This window comes from Buceros rhinoceros, unplaced genomic scaffold (genome assembly GCF_000710305.1).
Source record: "Buceros rhinoceros silvestris isolate BGI_N320 unplaced genomic scaffold, ASM71030v1 scaffold17751, whole genome shotgun sequence".
Classification (NCBI taxonomy): Eukaryota; Metazoa; Chordata; class Aves; order Bucerotiformes; family Bucerotidae; genus Buceros; species Buceros rhinoceros.
This window is the reverse complement of record NW_010393877.1, coordinates 3,567-26,560: the sequence shown is the minus strand read 5'-3', so window position 1 is coordinate 26,560 and position 22,994 is coordinate 3,567. Positions and strand designations below refer to the sequence as shown.

General features: G+C 40.0%; 1 protein-coding gene across 1 annotated transcript; it reads left to right on the top strand.

Annotated features, from left to right (window-relative positions):
• Window positions 1-12,681: 12,681 nt before the first annotated feature.
• On the top strand, window positions 12,682-21,284 carry LOC104488095 (hyaluronidase-like; the record flags this gene model as incomplete). Its single annotated transcript, XM_010145043.1, has 3 exons — window positions 12,682-13,554; window positions 19,759-19,848; window positions 20,949-21,284. Coding segments are annotated over exons 1-3 (1,299 nt in total), but the record flags the coding sequence as incomplete, so codon positions are not given.
• Window positions 21,285-22,994: the final 1,710 nt, after the last annotated feature.

Below are 22,994 nucleotides of genomic sequence, written 5' to 3'. Positions count from 1 at the left end.
CACTTACGTCAGCCTGGAGACTCGGGAGTAGAGACCAACTAGACACATATGTGAAATGCCTCTTTATCAATGTGTTTCTAGCTACATCTTTCCCTTGGATGGTGGCTGCTAACCCAGGTGCTGCCCACCTCCCTCTTACTACATCCTTATCCTACTTGTAAGGGTTAGCATAGGCTTAGAGCCTTGGCTCTGCACAGCTCAGCCTTGCCAGCTCTGCAGCAATACCCCCCACCTTTCACTTTCATTCTTCTGAGTCTTATCTCACTCCACTAAAACAATATCCTTTTTCTTATCCTTCAGTCAGGTGGAACAATACAAAGCAAACTGAGGTATAATTCATGAGGAGTTGATATCCATTATTCTCATTCTCTCTGTACAAATACACCACAGGAAGAATAACTTTCCAATTAATTGTTATTAAAAATATCAGCATGTAAGAGTAAAATAAATATGTGCTGTGCACATGTATTTGGTTTATATACAAACGTAGATAAAATACTTGGTATAGCAAAAAAACCAGACCTAACATATCAAAAATAGAGTGGTAGAGTGGAGAAAACAACTCATATAAACCAGTAGAAAGTATCACATTTCTTTGAATAAAATGGGAAAGAACAACAAATGTGACATAAATGGCTGGCACCTACTAAGATACCACCCACACCAGAGATTTACTCAGAACTACACAGAAAAGTGAATCTTTCAAGATAAAGATAACTCAAAAACTTGCTTCTTCAAGGCATCACAAGTCATTCAGGCTGCACTTTGAGCTGTTGGAGCAAGAGAAAGTCCTTCAACCAGCAGGGAAAAAAAGCCAGCAAGAGCAAAAAGCATGTCTTAGGGAAATGCCCCCCTTCTCAAACCGCGACAGTTGTTGAGGTAAGATTAGCCGGTTAAGCTGTTGTCATGTTGAATCATTTTCAAAGTGTCTTTGAGGAGCACACAAGGGTGCTGTAATATTGCTGTTCCCCCCTGCCCTGCTGTGGTCACTCACCGTACCCCATGGCAATCAGCTTGGGATCAGGAACTAGCAGTCCCTGGGGTCCACTTGCAGATGTCATGTTAAGGGAAGAGCAAACACTGAGCACTTCAGGTTAAGTTTTAGGGAGGATTATGCCCTAATCATATAATCATAGAATAACTTAGTTTGGATAAGTCCTTTAAAATCATCAAGTCCAACTGTTAACCCAACACTGCCAGGTCACCCCTAAGTCATGTCCCTCTGCACCACATTTATAGGTCATTTAAATACTTCCAAGGATGGTGATTCCACCACCTCCCTGGGCACACAGGCCAGGTCACCACTAAGCCACATCCCTCAGCATTACATCTATATGTCTTTTTAATACCTCCAAGAACGGTGATTCCACCACCTCCCTGGGCACTCAGTTCCAATGCTTGACAACCCTTTCTGTAAAGAAATTTTCCCTAATATCCAACATGCAACTCCCCTGCCACAACTTGAGGTCTTTTCCTCTTGGCCTGTCGCTTGTTACTTGGTAGGAGAGACTGACCCCCACCTCTCTACAACCTCCTTACAGGTAGGGAGCGAGAGCAATAAAGTCTCCCCTGAGCCTCCTCTTCACTGCAAGCTGAACAATCCCACTTCCCTCAGCCGCTCCTCATAAGACTTGCTCTCCAGACCCTTCACTAGCTTCGTTGTCCTTCTCTGAACACGCTCCAGCACCTCAATGTCCTTCTTGAACTGAGGGGCCCAAAACTGGTCACAGTGCTCAAGGTGTGGTTCGGATAGAAGCCAGGATGCTGTTGGCCTTCTTGGCCACCTGGGCACACTGCTGGCTCATATTTAGCTGGCTGTTGACCAACATCCCCAGCTCTTTTTCAGACAGACAGCTTTCCAGCCACTCTTCCTCAAGCCTGTAGCATTGCAGGGAGTTGTTGTGTCCCAACAAGAGCCTCCCTACCCTCCAGCAGATCAACACTCCCACCCAACTTGGTGTCATCTGCAAGCTTACTGAGAGTGCATTCAGTCCTCTTGTCCAGATCATTGATAAAGATGTTAAAGAGAACAGGCCCCAACACTGAACCCTGGGGAACACCACTGGTGACTGGCCACCAACTGGATTTAGCTTCATTCACCACCACTCTTTCGGCCTGGCCATCCAGCCAGTTTTTTAAAATAGTTCTTCATGAATTATTTTGTCTGCTCGGTTTTGCAAGCATCCCTGCTTCTCCCTGCACTGCACTGGCAGAGCTGTCCCTGCTGTTAATGCCTGTCGCCGCTGAGTCCGGAGCAAGTAACTCTCAAAACACAACTTTATTCTTCTCAAACACCAGTCTGCTTGATCCCTTATCGGGCCATAAAAGTAGATGATACAAAATTATGATAGCAAGAGCCAGGCTGCTTAAAGCAATCCATCTCACTTTTTAAGGAATTTATTTACTTATTTTGACATGATGAGTGTTTAGGTAAATTCTGCCCTTGTCTTCAGATGCCCTCAGTTTCTCATTAATTAAAAGCCCACTCATTAGGAAGAGCACATTCCCAGGACAAACACATCAGCTGTTGTAAATTGTTCTACCAAAGTTTTCTGCTGTTCTCTGATTTTGTAGAGGTAAGTGCAATGCTATTTACTCAATTAATAGTCAGTATAAAGAAAGTTTTCACTTCTGCTTATAGGCTACGTTAGTAAGGCTTTCTCTGATTTTTTGTATTGCATGTCAATTCTGAACTATATTTTGTTTATTTTTTTTCTGTCAATTTGGTACCTTATGCCTCAATGTGTAACAGCAATTTTAAATTAGAAAACTGATTTTGAAAACTTTGAAATGCTGTCTATGACTAAAATTCATGTTTGACAAAGAAGAGTAATGTTTTGACTTTAAAGGTATTTCAGAATTTGATTAATCAATGTAATACTTACATGCACTGGGCTGTCCATGCAATGTTACATACCCAGAAAGCAGCTAATCATATGTTGGTCATGTATTTAATCCCATATGAAAAATAAAAAAAAATTAATTCTTTCATTAGAAGCAAAACATTCAGGGTGATTGTTTCAAGATGACTCACAGTAAGGCAGTCCATCACCTACAAGCAGTGTATTTTAAAATAATGTCAGAAGGAGCCCAAAAGAGGATGCAGTTTGTTGTTTGACAATGAATTTTGTTTATTAATGATTGTGTTAATATATTGTGCTGGGTATTTGTAGAGCTAGAGATATTTTAAATTCATTTATTTATTTGAGCCAGTAGAGATGCCAGACAGGCTGTGTATTGGCATGCAAATAATGTCTGAAGTTAATTTCACTTCAAACGCTTTACACATATTTTCTAAATTGTCCTGAGTTTCTGTTTGGCGAAGTGTGCTATTTCCTTTTGTGCTATACAAAGGATAGGAATTATTTACTGCAAGCAGGGATTTACAGTGGAAATACACAACTGTTTTTTAGCATTTGCCAACATATTAGTTTTTTTTAGCTGACTAAAGGACACATTCTTCCTCTCAGAAGATTATAAATGCTTAATAACTCCATTAATTCAGCTGGAATATTTCCAGATTTACCCCCCTCAATTAATTTAAATTGAATTTTCTTGAATTACACCATCTGAAAGCAGAATTTATCTTTGAGAGAGCTAAAGTTAATTTAGCTTACAGCATTTTCTCAGGAATAAGCCAAGGCCTGACTGTAGGAATTCTCTGTGTTATCAATTTAACTTAATTTTCCCATTTATAAGTGCCTCTAAAAACAAAAAACTTTTCAGAAAATGAATGTGTGAATTAAGGAGACGGTGTCAAAGAAGCTAAACTATTTTAAATGCTTCACAACAATGTAAACTCCTGTATTATTTACTGTACAGTATTACCCATTCATACATTCTTATAAGCTATTAAAATTACATGCCCGAAGGTAGGTTGTATTCCGTTAATGCCAATTAACATTCATGATCCACCGTTAAAAATATTTACTTACAAATTAAAAGGAAAATCAATAAAACAGTGAGAGCCTCTTTTCAGAATACTGTTGGTAGGCACTTTTATTTTCACTCATCAAGGGCCAGAGACAGAAGAACTGTGTGCTGAACACTGCTGACTGACGACGTTAGTCTTAATTATTCAGGGAGTTAAGGCTTTAACAGCTCTGACAATCAATATGGCTTCTCAAGAAGGCAAAGAAATACAACCTATTTTTCCTATTTATTCTTTCCATATGGGCAAAAAATAAATATTAAAGTTGCAGATAAAAGGCAATACTTTTAACATAAACTTCACAACTTTAAATATGGAGAATATTTTTTGCTAAAATATGTTTGTCTCCAGTTTATGTAATGGAATAGAAGCAGACGGCATGGACTTGAATATAACAATACATCAAGCTTTGTCATTAAAACATTAGATCAGTGTTATCATGTATTAGATATGTAAAAAGGTGTAATAGTCTAGATTTTATATAATTTCATCCGCTCAGAAAATACTTCTTTTACTCAGTTCTTCAGCAACTGAAAAATTGGTTGTGGCACATATGTATTTAACCTCCCTCTATTGCACAGACAGATTTAAACCATATTACTTTATCCTTCCCTGGTATTCAAAGTGCCATCAACGATCCACAGTGATTTAAAATAACAAGACAGTCTTTTAACTAAAACAGTGCGGGGATCCATGACCCTTATCTTAATTTTCCCTCTGTCACTGACTTGCTCGTAAATCACTGAAAAGTTTCAGTACCCCGGTCGGGAAGATTTTTGTCTCCAGCAGGAAGTTTTGCATTAACATTTGAAAAACAGTTTGAGGTCCCTGTGTTAAAGGCTGTGGGGCAGTGAGGGAGAGGAGCCAGGAGGAAAGGAAATCCCCAGCCCTGGCAGTCTCCACGGCTTGTGCGTGAGCATGAAGTGAGGACAAGCTGACCCCGGCACACCCATTTGTGTCTGAGCAGCCGGTACTCAGCCTTGAACGGCCAGATGAAAAAAATAAAAAGGCTCCAAAAATGGGATGTGAAGGCATTTGGGACAATTTACAGAGTTGTTGCAGCACTGGACACTCAGTCCAGTGTGCAGGGTGCCGAAGCTGCACACACGGAAAGGGAACAACTCACCAGTGGAGTTTTAGTGGCAACATGCAGAAGCAAGTGTCTTTATATGTGAGATTGGGAAGTGACCAGAGCTCAAGCCTTAACTGCATGGACAAAAGAGCGCTTTTGATGGCAAAGACTAGCAGAATGAATGTAGCTGGCTGCAGCTGACGCCAAGGGTCTGGAGCTGGTACCAGGAAGCTGGGAAAGCCTGACCTCCCTGCCCTTTGCTAACCTATGCCGTCATTTCTCACTTTTAAACACTGCTAAAACCTCTGTCATTCCATGCATCAAAAATTACGACTGGAAATGAAAAGTTGTGAGTCTCCTGGTTTTACTGAGGTTTATACCAGGGTGAATGTAGTTTAAGGAGTGATTTGTACTTCTATGAAACAAGTCCTACGGCCAAGGTAGGGGTAAAACAGCATAACCATCTATAGCACTGAGTAGCCCTCCATCTTCTTTGTACAAATGCCATGACTCAGTGTAAGAAACAGTGTGTGTAAAGATGTAAGAGTCTGGCCTCTCGTGAGTATCTAACAAAGACGTTACAGGCAGACTAGGATAGACGGGAAGAGATGAAGTGCTAAAATGGTTATTTTTAATAGAAGAATTATGAGTTCCTTGGGAAGAATATCTTTTCAGTACCAATTCTTTTCTCTTTCACTCCCATGCTTCCTTGCAGTCCTTTCTCTCAACTGAAGGCATGACACGAGCTGCACCTAACAGAAACAACAAAACTAAACAGGAAATGCCTAAGCAGATCTCTGTCCCAAACACAAATTACTGTAAAACTGTGATACACACCCAAGAATGTCCTCTGGTGCTTTCCATTTGCTTTAAAGTTAATAATCCACAGTTTACAAAAATGTCAGCAGTAATAACACAGCCCCGAATTCCCATCTCCTTGTTACTGAATTTCTTTTCACATATTTTGCGCAAAAATAAAGGGATGATACTTCATGCCTTGCAACCTGTTCTCTCTGTTCACCTATTGGAATTGATCTTTGGAATATGAATTCCAAAGGAAATAGTCAATCTTATATTTATTTTTGTATTTTTATTGATCCGTAAGGAAGGCTGCAAACATTTTAGTGTTATTCTTCTTCTGTTCAATTTTTAACTTGGTATCTAGTCTGAGAAATATAGGTGGAGAATTAAGAAGACACGTGAGTCAAGAGTGAAAACTGGTAGTTGTGAGGATACAGTGAATACTTAATCTCTCTCTAATACAGTTTTACACTTTTGGACCATAGAAGGACTCAGGATAGATAGGCAGTCGATGTCCATCTTACTGATTTTTTTATCTAATGCAAGCCATTTTTTCACCAAAATGAGGAAAAGCAAGACTTTTTAACATAATTTTGAAACAGAAGAATAACACCAGGGAGGAGGCAAGACAGATTTGGTCTTTCCCTTATTTCCTAAGACAGAGAAATAGGCATATGTATGTACATAAATACATAGTATCTTGTATATTGTGTTCATGTAAATCATACCTCATAGAGAATAATGTATTAATGCACAAGATTTTTGAAGTTATTTGCAAGGTACTTACAAATGTGATGGAAAAAATGTTTAAATACAGCTGAAATACAGAATGCATATTTCTTAGCCCAATAATAATTTCTAACCCAAATGTGGTCAGCCCATGTTCAAAAAAGGACATTTCTTTTATCTGCCAATTTTACACATTCATCGGTGGAATGCGAACAATCCAGTTACACTAATTTCCTTTTTAAGTGCCATCATATTTCTTTTCCAAGCAAAATGCTTCCCTACAGATATGAGAAATACTACTTAAAATGAACGTGTGTCTACAATGAACGTACAGCACTACACTCAGCAGCTGCGAGACAGGAGTCAATAGTGCATATGAGAGGCTGAAAGCAAGCTTGGTGAAACATTGTAAAACTAGTTTAGGGCACAAAGCATGACTCTTTTCTGTTGGAAAAATCACCTTTCCTGTATGATTTAACTGTACTTCTTTACTATGCTGGATTTTAAATCATGTTAGTCAGATACTGGCTAATGAGGGAATCTGAAGTGGCTTCTGCTGTAGAAACGCCAGATTTATTTTGCTTTTCAAAGTGTGTTTCTAAGTTCTGAAATAGTTATGGAGTTCAGTGAAAGATGTGCAGCCTATCTCATACCTCACAGGTAAAACCACATGTCTGGAGTTCTTCCTTTCCTAGCGCACATGACATTGCACGCAACGGTCTTGAAACTGAGAATGTAGTTTTCCCTTCCATGGCTGAACTGAAGGAGTGGGATAAGCCCAACTTAGTCATAGGATACAGGTTCCCGTGTATTACAATTGTAACATGATTCTGTTTTTAAAATAATCTCTATGATACTGCAGAAAGGTTGAAATATCAACAGAGCCATCCTTTTTAATCCTACCTGAAACTGGGCTAAATGTACATACCCTCTCTGCTTCACTGCAACTTCTACTTAAAATCTCTTTCCCCTTATGTCATAAGTTGCCATTAGAGATCTGGAGAAATTACACCTATTTCATTAAAATGAGTACAAAAATGACATAGATATCCTGCAAGTTTCTCATCTGACAGGTAAAGAGTGCTAATAAGTATCCAGAACATCAACTGTTAACTAAAGCATACAGTGAAAAATTTTTAAGTTCTATGATATGTTTATTTTATTGAAGAATGATTCTTCTTCTCTTGTTACCCATCGACATTAAACTACATAGGTTTAAAAGCACTCAAAATGTCCCACTCCTGTGAGGAATAGGCGTATGTCCATACAAATGAGCTGTTCATCCAGAAGAGATTATAAACCTTGGGCATCAAGAACAATAAACTCAGCAGAAGGTGAAAACACAGAATGGTATTATAGTTAAATGTATGGATTATACATCCTTGGAAAGTCCACATACGGATAAGTACAAAATGAGAGGATGCATGTGCTGGCTATTATGAAGTTGCATGTATGTGTGGCTGTGTGACCAACATATGAATCGTAATCAAAAGTAGCAGCTGAAATATTGTGTGTCACAGTGCAAAGAACGCCAGAATACTCAGTAAAAACCAGCAGTGAAAGAATGGCTGTCTGGAGACCGCCATTGGGCTGTACTGGAACACATGGTGTGCAAATAAGTTTCTTTAGCGTGAAGTCTATCTTTTTAGTAATTTTAAGCTGTGCATTGTGGAATTGAAGAATTAAGATGTCTAGTTCAGCTGTTATCAGCTATTTGGAAATGGAAATGCAGTGGAATTCTGACCAATAAACACAACTGAAATAAAGATTGGACCAAGTTAACAGCATTTGCTTGGGAAAAGCAAACATTTTTTTGTTTCTTCTCACAAAAACGATTAAAGGAATATGCAGGAATGAACTTGCTTTTTCTGTTCAAGAAATGGCGATTTCACCACACCTATTAAAGGATATATTGAAATTATTCATAACCCACTTCGTCCTAAACTACATAGCAGAAATTGATGCAAAAAGAAAACTACGTGTTATTCTGTGCAGTGAGAACATGATCAAAACTTTTCTGGATACAATAAAAAATATCTCATCAACTTTAATGGATTTGTGATCAGGCCCCACTTCTTTCACTTGCGAAGAATTCATTTTTTGTTTTTAGAATATAGAGCAGAAACACTGAGAACAGATTCTACTCTGAAAACACTGTAATGCCTCAGAGAGCTATGTGCATCTTTGGGAAGTTAAATTAACCATGATAATATGTCACTGAATCAGAAAAACGGGAGATTTTAAATCAAGGTTGATAATGAGCTTCAAGGAGGCATCATTAGTGTCTGTGCTCATTAAAAAACAAGGATTAAAGCAGTCCAATTAGTGCCTATGCATGAGACTAGAAAAACTGTAGTCCAAAGTTACAGCAGTGGAAATTGTAATAAAAGATGTTCTGTTCTTGCTTAGAGGTTCTTTAGTGCATTTGTGAAACAACAGATAATTTAGTTTTCCCTCTTTCAGAACTATAGGTTTACCCGTTTCTTTGAAAACTTGTTTCACGTGGCCTCAGATGGCTTTTTAAAGAAAAAAATACGCATCTGTAATTAAATTCCCAAGTGCAAATAACATCAGAAGAATACAACCGGATTGTAATTTTTTCAGAGGACTTTTTTTTTTAAGTCTTCCCTTTAAGGAATTGTGTATATGGGAGTGTCTCGTGTGTGTAATAGAAAGTAGCAGGAAAAGTGAGATGCTTTGCAATGAGATGCATTAGCCATCTAAAACGTGGCATGTTAATCTAGGCACGTATCACCTCCATTCCTAGGTTAATGGAGATAGCTGGGTAACTAATTCCATATCACTTTAAATAAATAATTTATACTGGCTTTGGGAGGTGCCCAGTATTCAGCGGAGGACCCTGAATGACTGTCCTTAACCAGGTATCTTGAACTTCTGTACCGCTTGAACAGGATTAGCTAGATCCTGTCCGTTTTTTGTGGGATTCAGCTTGCAGATGCAGACATCTCCATGTCTGCAGGTGAACAAGATGTCCAGGCTTCATCACAACTTCAATGAAGATTTTGTCAATCCAGTCAAAAGACCCTCAAGATTTATTCAACATGTCCTGAGATAAACATTTTCATCTTGTTGCTAGTGGTGTTTTGTACATGGTCCTGAGCGACCAGTTCTAGGTGATCCTGCTTGAGCAGAAGGTCAGATGACCTCTAGAGGTCCCTGCCAACTTCTACCATTCTTCAATTCTGTGAATTAAAGCCTTGTCGGGGACAGTAACAAGAATTAGCCAGGAACTAAAAATATAACTTAAAATTATCCTGCACTATTAATTCCTGCCCTATCTCTGTTACGATTTATTATCTGCAGTGTTGTAATGCTTAGGGCTGTCAGACCTACACAAGAACTGTACTGTATTAGTCATTAATACCTGACAAAATGATCTAGTTATATACACATAATAACAGAAGGCTGAACAATATCAGCATTTGGATTGTGGGAATAGGCAGCTGGAATCTTTCCCCAGATCTTTTCTTGCACAGAAATTCACTAAAGATCTTTTCTTTCTCTCCTGGTGCTTTTCTCATTTCATCTGGGCTATCACTTTTTGAGAAAATCTTTGGTGATATTGTGGGATTGTTCTCTGATTGCAAAGCAATCCAGTCCAAATCATGAAAAAGCACTTACAAATAGTCAGTTTGCTGCATCAGAGAAGGAGTGTGAAGTACTGTGGTGAGTTCACCAGTTTATATAAAACAGGAAGGGAAAGGTATTTTTTTGTGGCTTTTTGTTTGTTTGTTCCCAGTCTATGACATTACTTGTATGATTATGCAAGACTGTGAAGGAAAACAGAGAAAAAGATACCAGCTGCAAGTATAAGACTTCCAGCAGATCAGTGGAGTGAGAATAGCCTGGCAACCTTTTAGAGCAGGCACCTTGTAGGTAGTACCAGCTTGACGGTCCGCGGCCGTGGCCCAGTTCACTCGAGGATGTTATCCTTAGAAGTAGTACCTAAAGGATTGTGAGCAAGGTTTTAAAACTTGGATGCAAAGTCTATATTTAGGCATGCAAAGCAAGCAGCCAGAGCGGGGGTGAGGAAACAACAGCAGCATAAATCTGTAGCTTGCTAATGAGGGCTTGCTCCTGCGGAGTCCTGTATTGTGGCTTCTTGCAGTCCTGCTGTTCGCTCACTGCCCCCACCCAGTGATTAATGCAAACTGCCTCTCTCCACCTCTTGGGAACATGCTCTTGTACCAGACCACCGGTCGGGGGACTCAGTGCTTTTCTGGGACTGAAGACAGAAAAACATGAGAGTGGGGACAGAGGAGAGAAAGACTATTCTCTAGGAGATAAAAATTCCAAGCATACACTTAAGGGAAAAGCAGAAGAGAGAGCATTGGCAGATAGGAAAAAAACCATCAAAACCAGAGAATGGAGAATGGAAAGGAGGGACAAATCACTGTGGGAGAAATCCTGGATTATATCACTTATGAGACCCAACACATTTTTACACAGTGGAAAAATTTTTTTCTATAATAAATCTGCTGGCAGATTTGGATACTCCTTCCTGTAGATTTGGCATCCCATTAGAGATTAAAAGGTAACATCCAAGGAGTACTACAAAATCTAGTATTTAGAGTGGTGTGCTGACTATATTGGTCTGGAAAGCAAGAAACCTAGGGATCCTGGCTGTGAGCTAATGGATGGGTATGATGGAAGAGCTCTCCTTGTCTAGGAAAGGACTTAAGTGATTAACTGATGTTGGTTAACTGAGTGAGAAAATACCAGGGCCAAGTGAAGCTAGGCTAATTATGATAGGATAACTTGGGTCTGACTTTACAGGCAAGGAAAGAAATAATTAAAAATGGATGTAAAAATAGGGAAGCATCAAGTTTCAGAATATTTCAAATTCACATGGCTAATGCATGAACTGAACCTGCAATGCAGACAGTGATTGAAGTGATTTAACATGTGACTAAATGAAGAAATTTCACAGGTGAATGATAGAATATAGTAATGGAGAGGATAAACTATGTCATACTATAGATGGAGTAATGTCCATGAGAGCAAACAATTTTTATGATCTCTGGATTCAAGCTGGTATTTCAGCTGGACCCCTCCGTGTGTTGTTCGCTTATCAGTACCATTACTAGGTACGCTATTCCTCAGCAAAGAGGCTTGAATGGCAAACACTGGACAGAGTTGTGCTGTGTTTCTCAGGGAAGAGATAGGAGCAGCTGCAGATACTGGAGCAGCTGGCTGTGGGCAGCAGTGAACAGCTGCCCCGCGGGGTGCAAAGTGGGGGTTGGGTGCCTGGAGTGCCAGCAGCCCTGCAGCTCTGGCAGCTTCCAGAGGACTAGTAGTCCCCAACTAGTAGTCCCCAGGGCAGCATGACTGCCAGGGAAAACAGCAGACCCTGAAGGGAAAAATTAATACTAGTAAGACCCCGCTTCTACAGATTAGTCCCTTTTCCAAAGATAAAGCATGCATTTCCACCTAGTTCAGATCTGCCTAACATAATTCATTTTATTTAACTGATTGATATTTAATTTGCGTTCAGTATAGTAAGTATTTTAAAACAATGTCAGTAATAGTATCACAATTCTAGCTTGAAAATTATCACTCTTGCATCTATTAATTCAAAAAATTAAAATTAAATTCAGAGGTAGAGAATAATGCACTTTTTTCCAGATATGCTGAAAACAGCAGGGATTTTGAGCTCTCTTGATTAATATGTGTGAAGTAACTGGTATCCTTTTCTCTTTTAAGTCATTCTTTTAGTAACACATTTTTTGTAGACATCAGGGAGCAAATAATTGTTAAGGAAAGGTCTGTATCAGCTGTGGGAGGTGTCTGGGTGAGAAGGAAAGCAAAAAAAAAAGCCTAACATCAGAATATGCTTCTGGACAGTGAAGTCTATCAAAAAGTCTTTCAAAGTATTTGAAATTAGGCTCAATTTTTACAAGATCACAGATTTGCACTTTTCTCAGTTTGCACTGAGTATAATGTTAACAAAAGCAAATCAAACCAAAAGATATCCCTTTGTCATCCTATCTGCTTCCTGGGTGGCTACTGTCCTTTTAACATGTCTTCTCTTGATTTTGTTTTCAAGGACACATCATAACAATTTCCCAGAAAAAAACATACCATGGATGTTTGGGTCAAACGATTAGCAGTGACTGTGTTGCTTACTATGGCTGATGCTCAGCTCCTGAAGCCGGCACGGGCCCCTCTCTTTCTGCACAAGCCTTTCATGGTTGTTTGGAATGCTCCAACTGAGCAGTGCAGGCTGCGGTACAAGGTGGACCTGGATCTCAATGTTTTTGACATTGCATCCAACACCAATGAGACTTTGAGTGGCTCCAATGTGACAATCTTCTATCACACTCATTTGGGATACTACCCCTACTATTCAGATAATGGAGATCCTGTCAATGGAGGGGTACCCCAGAATGAAAGTCTTATCAAACACCTCAATAAAGCAAAGTCTGACATTGACTATTGCATACCCATGAAGAAATTTCAGGGACTTGCAGTCATTGACTGGGAAAACTGGAGGCCCCAGTGGGATAGGAACTGGGGCAATAAAAGCATTTATAGAAACAAATCTCTTGAGATGGTTAGGAGACGGCACCCTCATTGGTCAGAGGACAAAATTAGGAAAGTGGCTAAAGAGGAATTTGAAAATGCTGGCAAGAGTTTTATGAACAACACTATCCTTCTGGCTGAGCATATGAGACCAAATGGTTTGTGGGGTTACTATCTCTACCCAGACTGCTACAACTATGATTACAAAGAACGTCCTCAAACATACACGGGGAAATGCCCAGCCATTGAATCCTTCCGCAATGACCTCCTGCTTTGGCTGTGGAAAGAAAGCACTGCTCTCTACCCTTCTATATACCTGGATTATATCCTGAAGTCCAGTCCAAATGCACTAAAATTTGTTCACTATCGGGTTAAGGAGGCAATACGTATTGCCTCTATTGCTAGAAAAGACTACATTTTGCCTGTGTTTGTTTACTCCAGACCATTTTATGCCTATACTTTTCATGTTTTAACAGAGGTAAGCAGACAGACGTCTTTAGAAATTTAGAGATTAGAAGCAGCCTCTTAGAAAAACTAATATCTTAAAGTTTTCCTCGTATGAAAGCACTTAAGCATTTGTTTTTCATATTTAAGGCAGCCCCTCTACAAGGAAGTACTGTAGTCACAGTACAAAACTCTGCACCTTTGAAGAGTTAATATTGCAGCACTTTGGTCTACTTCTGTAGGATAACGTTGTGTATTTTTAATGAGGGTAATTTAGGAAGAAAGTACAAAGAAATCACTTCCTTAAGGAAGTAATTCATTCTGATATTCTATTTCTTCAGGACAGCTTGTGAAATGAACTTGACAAATTTTTCTGAAGTTTAAAACTAATTAGTGTAATGGAAAGATAAACTTCCATGAGAAAGGAGCCTCAGGGCATTTCTGTTTCTTTATCTGAATGTAAATTTTGTTCAGAAACAAACCAGTCAAGTAAACTCGCCTGTCCTGGAGTTCCTAACTCCTGCGTGACGAGCATTGGACCTCTTGTACATGTTCAAGTATCTTCATGATCCTGTCATTAAGTGCACTGTGGAGTTCTTTTAATAAAGAAGCCAACATTTTGAGTCATGCAATGTTCCTTCAACCAATGATCAAGTGCAATAAATACATAGCGGCCACAACATTGATGGTAAAAATATACGCATACAGATCCCAGACTTTTTGGATATGTAATGATGATTGTGGCTCTGACTCTGTTTATGCACATAATAGAGAGGCACAGACGGTTATTCATTTTTCTAGTAGTTTTCCCAAGTGCCAGAAGTTTTGCTTTGATTGCTATCAGTTTCACAAGAGGGGAGGAAATCTGGAGCGGGGAGCTCATGCAAAAGTCCCCTCCCTGCTAAGTGAGTCTGGAGGTGCTCCCCATTCCCTTTGGTTTATGAAGAGCTGCAGGAGTGCTCACTTCTGCTTCTGCTAGAGACAAGGTCTTGACTCAAACTAGAACAGCAAAAGGGAGAGAAGGAGCAAGGGAAAAGGCAGTAGGCAGTCCAGCAAACCACAGGCTGCATGTCGCTTCTGCCTGGAGCTGGGTAGGTCTGGTGGATCCCTGCCAGCCTGAGAAGGGTTTCAGGCTGCCCAAAGGAAGCAAATGGTATATAAAAGCAATCATGAATTTGGTCTGCCTTATTTTTAGCAACCAGGGTCTCTTTAGAGCTGTTTTCTGTGTGATGCGGAAACTGCAGGTCCTAGCTCACTCAGAAGTCATGGGCAAATAAACGTGGAAGGCAAAGATCCACTGGGTAGGTACCTGCAAGATTTCACAGAGAATACCTTCACTGGAGAACTCAGGCAGTGAAATATCAGCATTCTTCAAATGCAAGCTGTAATAATATATTTTAATAATATAAATTAGTCCCTCGATTGATATAAAAATGCCACAAATACTACTGAAATTATGAAAACTAAATGCTGTTACCAGTTATGCATGAGTTCAAAATCTGTGGTAGTAAAAAATTACTATTTTTCTTTAAGCTATTTTCTGAACAGTACGGTGATAATTTGGAGTGATGTTCCTCTCAAGTCATACTCTTTAACTCACTGGCCTGTTTTTCAGTTGTATGTAGCCATTTACTTTTGGATGCTTTAAAGATCAACTTACAGCTCTGCAGTCAGGGAAGATCCCTGCGCAGACAGAGAAACATCTTTAGGTTATGCCCCACTACATATTTTCTCACAAGGACAGTACCCAGCTCTGCAGGCAGCCATGGGAACAGGGCTTGACATGTCTCCAGACGATAGATATCATCTGTGCGAACAGCTTGGGAACTGCCAGGAACTTACAGGGTTGCACTAAAGAAAACTCTAAACAGGAATGATCAGGAAAATATCGTTCTTGTTTTCTGTCATAGCCATGAAGGCACTAAGATATTTTAAATATGATTTTGTGCGTTCGGATTTTAGACTAGACTGGAGCTTCTCATTTGACCCGTGATGCACCTTGAAGTGATGCTCACAAACCTGCAAACAAGGCATGAAACCTCTGAACTCCAGAAACACTGTGCATGAATGTGACAAGGAGAGGAGCCAGTGTAATGCAATGATGTCCAGGCTAAATGGCCATAGAAAAATTTGGATAGCAGGATGATAGATACCTGAGCTCTGACAGGGGCTGGGCCAGGAGAACTGCTGTCCTGTTCCATCAAGCTGTGGTCCCACAGAAATAATTGATGACACATACAATCCTTGTGTTTAAGCCTTTTGGCACACAGCATGAAAAATACAGTAAATATCTCAGTGGAAGAAAATAGAAAGAATAGTTGTGAGTCAGAGACACCGAGGGAGAGACACAGGTTTAGCAGACCTTCAGAAAGACAAAAGAACCAGGTCCCAAATGGGTGCTGCAGCTATGTGTGCTGTACCTTTCACCCTGACTGCATTTGGAAATCAGGTGACTTGTGCATAAGGTATCTGAGAAATTCATCCTGCTTTTTTCCTTGAAAACAATTTATGAATTCTGAATTTGGATCCAATCATTCTGCAAGTTTTCTGTGATTGCTAGAAATGCCTATAAGCAGTTTGCCGTTTGTAGGGTTTTTCAAAACTATCTGCCTTGACTATTAACTGCTAAGCATGTGGAAGAGGGAAGTTACACAGCATCTGTGCTTCCTGACTAGATGGATGAAGTCATTAATAAAGTAGGATGGCAACTAACAAATGGTGAATAATGGGTAACGATTCTCTCATTCACCTACAGATAGTCTTCTCTGATGATCAGGTGTGCATGTGCACCAAGACCATTCCCTGAAACAATGACAGGCTTGCACTACCATTCCTGAATACAGAAAAAGCATGTCTGTAACTAAGACTGCTCAAAATTTAAAGGAAAAGTTACAGATGTAATTGCTTTTCTTTCCTCGACGTGTAAATAGATCTGACTGTCCTGTTTCCTCTCAAGGTCCAAAACTGAAATGCCTTAGCTCACCTCCTATTTTTTTAGTGTCCAATGTAGTGATAGAAACTAGCGCCTGCTCCTGCCTGTCAATTCATCTGTCTGCTCAGAGATAGCCCAGCATAATCTTGAGGATCTTTGATTGTTGCACACTGCCCCCAAAATCTTGAATGAGAATGAGCATGAAAAGGGAAGAGGCTTTTTTTTTATCACTTGGAGAAATATCAGGCGCCTCAGTGGAAGCTGATCCATAAAGCTGCCTTTTCAGGACAGTCCTCTAACATGGGTAGATGAGGGTCTGATAGAAGGAGTGAAACAGGATTCCCCACCTAGAAAAATGCTAAGATGCTCATATTTAAAATATCTAAATTTTTTTAAACTTGGATGTCTTATTCCGTATGAAGTACTTCTTACACTCACATGGGAGAACCATGCCAGTGAGTCCTCACTAATGCCAAGATGCGCTGCGTGATGAGTGATGCTAGACTCAATCGCAAAACCAGGACTGATGTGTTTGAGGCCACTGGTAGAGCTCATGTGCCTCACTCGGGGCTTCATGGAGGCAACTCCCTATCTCTGCACCCAGTTTATTACTCTCAAACATTATGAGAGACACTTATCTTTCCTTTTCTCAAAATACCCAGATAGAGGTTAATATTTTCTAACCCTTTTTATGGAAGGGGAGGGTGGTGGTGATGCCTCCCTGTTTGTGTGACCATGCACTGACCAGAGTACTCACTTTAGGTGCAGGAGCTCTTGGCTCAGTTCTCTTCCTGGCCGGCTCAGGATGAATCCAGCACCCTGTGTTAGACACCAGGAAGGAGTTAGGGAATCACCAGATCAAAAACAACAAGAGAGTGTCTGAGAGAGTAAAAACAAGAGAGAGGATGCAACCTCCTGTTCACAGGTTTTTCAGGGAAGAGGCCTTCTGTACTGATGGCTCTTGAGGTACTCAATATGAGTCAGTTACTCAGTAGAAGATGTAACTGTGCCTAGAAATGACAGTCAGAAACTTTACTTCTCTCCTTGTGGGCAAGTTACCTAATTATTAAGTTGAATAATCTTAAGCTTTAGATAATTTCCTCTTGTTTTTCTTGCTCTCCTTCAAACCTCCACTGAATTTGGTGCAAAGTGAAAAGGCATCAGAAAAAGAAATGGAACCTCTCTAAATGTTGCCTGTAACGTCACAGTGAAGGTAACTCCCTCTGGAGGGTGAGCTCAAAATACTACACATTTTAAGCATGAGAGAAGAGAGAAAAATTCAGCCCATGTCTCTTTCCTTCTGGGAAAGACTCTTAGCATTCAATCTTTGTTTTTAAGAATACTCAAAAAGGAAATGTCAGGTGGAAGGAGAGTGTTTAAATGAAGTCACATACTTTGTCTTTTCTTTTTTTTTTTTTTTTTGTCAGTGAGCTGATGGTTTTGCCAGCATCTAACACTTGTGCAGGTGCCGTAAGAGTCCTTTAAGCACTCCCAGGGTAATATACCTTGCAATCAAATGCCAGATTTTGGCCTTAGCCTGGGAAAAGTGCTGAGTCTCTCAGCACAGGCAAGGTGGTAGGTGCGTAAGGAACTTCTGATACGAAATTATTGGTGCCATTGGACTTCACACACACAGAGGACTAGGTGAACTTTAAGGGTCACACTCTTGATTTTGGTTATTTAATATCCATATGAATATGAAGTGCTGAAATCCCTTCATGCATCTGAATCTAAATAATTTCTAAAAGTAACAAAAGAAAGACATGGAATATGAGGGAATAAAAACTGGCTTTACTGACTGCTGATCAAGCACCCTAATTCCTAAAGCATATTACTTACAAAATCTTTATTTTGGGGTTTGCTGAGGTCTTATTTCATCCAGCAATGCTAAGTATCTATTGGTTATTTATTTTGGCTGTCTGACAAGGTGTCATTAATTTGTTAATGAGATCTGAACTGTGTTAGTGCTAAATCACTCAATCATCATGTGGATAATGTAGAACCACAGTTGAATCTTTGTACCTGGGTAAGCTTCATAAAATGCTTTGCAGACGAGGAAAGCCTGGGAACCCCCATTACCAAGAGTTCAGGCTGTGTTTTACATTCTCTTAACATTTGATATTTTGATCTTTAATTCACATACATTTTTTATAACTGATAAATTAATACCCATATGAAAAAAAACCCCATCATTTCCCATGTGAAAGTAATACCTGCAGCCTACACTTTTATAAAACTATCACCAGACTATATACTTTTAAGAGTAATGACGTTCTCTGAAAGACTGCAGCAGCAACGAAAACTTCAGGCAAGACCAATTATACTTTATATCACTCTGAACCCTACAGTAAAAGCCGGCAGGCAAGCTCCACCATTCCAGGCTTCTGCAGGTTTACCTGCACTGATATGTCCAACCTTTAGTTAAGGGTCAAAGTCACAACTCTTTCTGACTTCTTTGTAATTGTCTTCAGCTCTTCAACAGATTCTGCCTTTCCCAAGGTGTTTATTTGTGCCTTTTTTTTTAATTCTCAGGCCATAAATGTTTCAGGAATAGGGTCTCCTTAACTATGCTTTGGTAAATCAAGAGGCTCACTTATACAGTGAAATGTATTTAACAGTAATTAACAACGTATCGTGGTGATTCCACTCTATCATTTTGCATTTCTAAAGTGCCACCACTGTCATAATTTGGCTGGTCTGTTGGATTGTTTTCTCCTAAAAAGAGGTGAAATGGCTGTGTTGAAGACAATCACTAACTTCTTAAAGGAATTTTTTGTTTCTTCATCAAATTGAGAAATATTGTAATATTTGTCATAAAAACTGATCAGGAATTACTTTCTAATCAGTTATTGTAGAGAGAAATAGTTTTAGATGTAATTGATCATGCCTTGAAATTTGGGAGTGGAAGAAGATCCTTCCTCCTTATTTTATAAGATTTAATTTCATTTCTCTAGACACAATATTCATGGTCTTATGAAATGGCTTTAAGACACTTGCAAGGTATGTTGCTATGTCATTGGCAAGGCACCAGGCACTCCTGTTCTACCCACCCTCTGTGCTCTGGAAGAGCTATGTTACTGCTATCACTGCAACTCAACTGCTTATTGGTGCAGCTCTAAAATTGGACATGGTTAAGTCAGTATTCCAAAGAACTTTCTAAACTAAGCGATTTTATTGTGAAGAATATATCACAGGATCGATGTTCTCCTCTTGGGAAAAAATAGTGATGCCCTTATCATAGTTCTTTTTTATTTTTGTTTTCATATCTCTGCTTTTCTGATGTCTGGTTTTGACCTTCTTTTTCAGAGAGATCTCGTCAATACCATTGGTGAAAGTGCGGCTTTGGGAGCAGCTGGAGTTGTTCTCTGGGGCAGTATGCAATACGCCAGCTCGAAGGTAGGTCGTATCGGTTTGTTTGTATTTAGGAATCAACTCAATACCTCTTCGCTGTCACCACACCCTCTGTAGCACCTGTCTATCTTTATTGATGTCGTCATCCTTCAACTGAGGATGATGGCTCAGCACACTTTCAGGTTTCATTAGCTTTATGTGTTCATTAGGCTGAGATCTCCTGTTGCTTCAGAGCACATTGTTTTGGTCAGATAATTTGTAGCATTGTGGAATAACAAGTCTAGGTTAGAAGAAAGAAGTGTTTTGAAGAAATAACATACAAATACAAGCTCAGTTTGATTTACAGTGTTCTACTTTGTAGCTATAGGAGATTGCACAGATCCACAGAGAAAGAATAGAGTATGAAGTGAAGGTATTTTCTTTTGTCACTAGTGGTGAAATAAGACACAGAAAATAACATTACCCCAAGAAAAGGCCTGGTTCCTTCTCCCAGGTTCTTCAGATTTTCACAAATAATCCTTCTTGAAGTGATGGAGGAGGCAGGAGGCTGTGCTGGGGTTTCACCGGAGGCACAGCAGGCTAGCCTCTGCTTCTAAACCAGGGCTGGGCTTTGGTGCTCATTCTGCTTTTCATGAAGCTTGCTCTTCTCCTGAAGGCTCTGCCAAAGCATGACTGACTTGGGCAGAGGAAGAGGGAAATTTGAACCATAGTTCCTTGTAAAATGAATGAGTTGGAGAGACCAGGACCAAAGCGGTGACTCAATATGTGCTTTAAAACCTATTAGTGCCATACACTGCTCCTTGTCAGCAGTTGCCAGAAGTCCCTACTTAAAGAACTAGTTAGTCTCAGATGAACATAAAACCTCTTTTTCTATGTACTAGGACTCCTCCCTAGTCTAATACTGTATATTTCTACCAAGTGCCCAAATAGAAAATACAGTAAACGTCAATATTTTGCTAATCTGACCCATGGAAGTAATCTCACTTAAACCCAATAGATTACTCCAGCAGGTTAATCCAATAATATTTAGTTCAACAGGTTACTTTAGCCAAGAACATTTTTGTACTAGTATCTTCTTAGATACAATGAATTTGGACATAATGCCAGCTACTGAGAAATGTGTCATGCTCTTTCATCATCTACAGGAGAGCTGTTCAACTGTGAAACGGTACATTGATGGACCCTTAGGACATTATGTCATTAATGTGACCTCAGCAGCCAAACTCTGTAGCAAAGTCCTGTGCAAGAAGAATGGAAGATGTATCCGCAAAAACAGTGACTCTTCTGCTTACCTCCATTTGTCACCCACTAATTTTAAGATCAGAGCTCATAGCTCAGAGCGGGGCCCCAGGTTCCAGGTGACTGGTGAACCCAGCCTGGAGAGTATTGAAGTCATGAGGCAGAGGTTCATGTGTCAGTGTTATCAGGGCTGGACAGGAATATTTTGTGAATTGCCTGACCAAAGGCTAATGGAGAGCTGGGTTCGTGTTGTGTTCAGTAGATCAAGGAAACATAAGTTTTATGTCTTCCTCTTAGGAGCCATGCAGCTTTTTCTCCTTTGTACTGCATACTAAAGTCTTCTGAGGCAGTGCAAGAAAATAAGAAATTGTGCCATGAAGAGATCTGTTCCTTAGCAAGTTTTTATTGCACAGAGAAAAGGCATTGTTGATTAAATAGTTTTATTCTGTTTTCTTCATCTCCCACTCCTGGAGTTGCTTCAGACATTAAACATGTTGAAAGCATCCACCTCTTTTTTACCAGCTCCTTCATTCTTAACTCATGTTTTACTCATATGTTCAACAGATAAAACTTCTGCAACAGTGGAATCTTTACCTGAGTAAAAAAAGTTGAGTAAACAAGGATTCATCCATGTAGAAGCTTAAAAAAAGGACACAGACCCTCTTTTTTTCAGGGCTGGATGATTTAACATATGGTGATGAGGAAGGTCTTTCTGTGGACCAGGGATCGCAAACAGTTTGCTGCAGCTCTTGATGAAGTCAAATGGTACTTTGTGTGAGCAGCAGCACTGTGCCCAGAGCCACACCCACCACAACTCACTGATCCTACTGCTTCTGCACGGACAATGTGAAAAGTATAGAGTTTATACCTCAGTGTGCACTTTAAAAAAATGTATATTTCAGTACTTCAAGGCCTATTTTGATTCATGTTACTTCTAGAGGTATCAGCATTTCCAGTGGCAGTTTCGTGCCACCAGTTTCAAAGGTACTGTTTGACGGAAAATCTCTGCAATTGCCAGTCATTGGGTCAAACGTTCATTTTCCTACCACATCAGCCAACCAGCAGAATGTATACATGTTTAGGTGAGGGGCTTCTGAGCTCTGACAGCAGTGCTGGCAGCTGGCAGCCTGCAGTGCTCCTGCCTGTACAAGCGATGGGAAAGTGCCTCTCCTCTCACTCCGACACCACGGGAAGCAGGCAGCCTTGCTGACTGGCATCACTGCTGCCTTTGGGGCTGCTGCAGGTCTTTGCTTTCTGCTCCTTTTCTGCTTTCTGACTACATGGGTCTGGTAACTCTGCTCTCCTACCGCTCTTGTGCAGTCGCCTGATCAAGCTGGCTGACCGGGAAATGGGAACAGGCTGACAGATTGCACAGCCGGTGTGTGTCTCCCTCATGAAGGAGAAGGAGGAGATGAAGAACACTATGGCAACATTTTGGCTTGCAGCCTTCAGCTTCAGATGGGGATTGCTTTGGAGGTGGTATAGCTTAAAGAACTACTGATTACTGGTTAATCTAGCGTCCATAACACTCCATTCTGTCAGGCTGTGGCATGTTCATTTACAGTTATTCATTGGTCCATGTTCATATGTCAACAAACATATTTCATAAAAAACTTATCTGCCTTTCCACACAGCCTTTCAGTGTTACAGACAATGAATGCCTCCACTGAACTGAAGACAAAACCAAGAAATTCCTTACATCTCTCTGACTTAGGGAAGATACTAAAATAATTTTCTTCTGAGGCTTTCATATGATGTGTTGAACAGAGTACAGTTTCAGAGCAAGGACACAGAAACTAACAAGAAACCCACATGTGGGTCTGTGACTTTTTTTTCACCCTGACTAGTGTGATCATCTGTGGCCAGACTTCATTGCTTACATTACACAGTACCCATGCCTGTAGCAGTTTGGTTAAAATCAACAAGTCTGTGTGGGGAGCATAAGTAAGGAG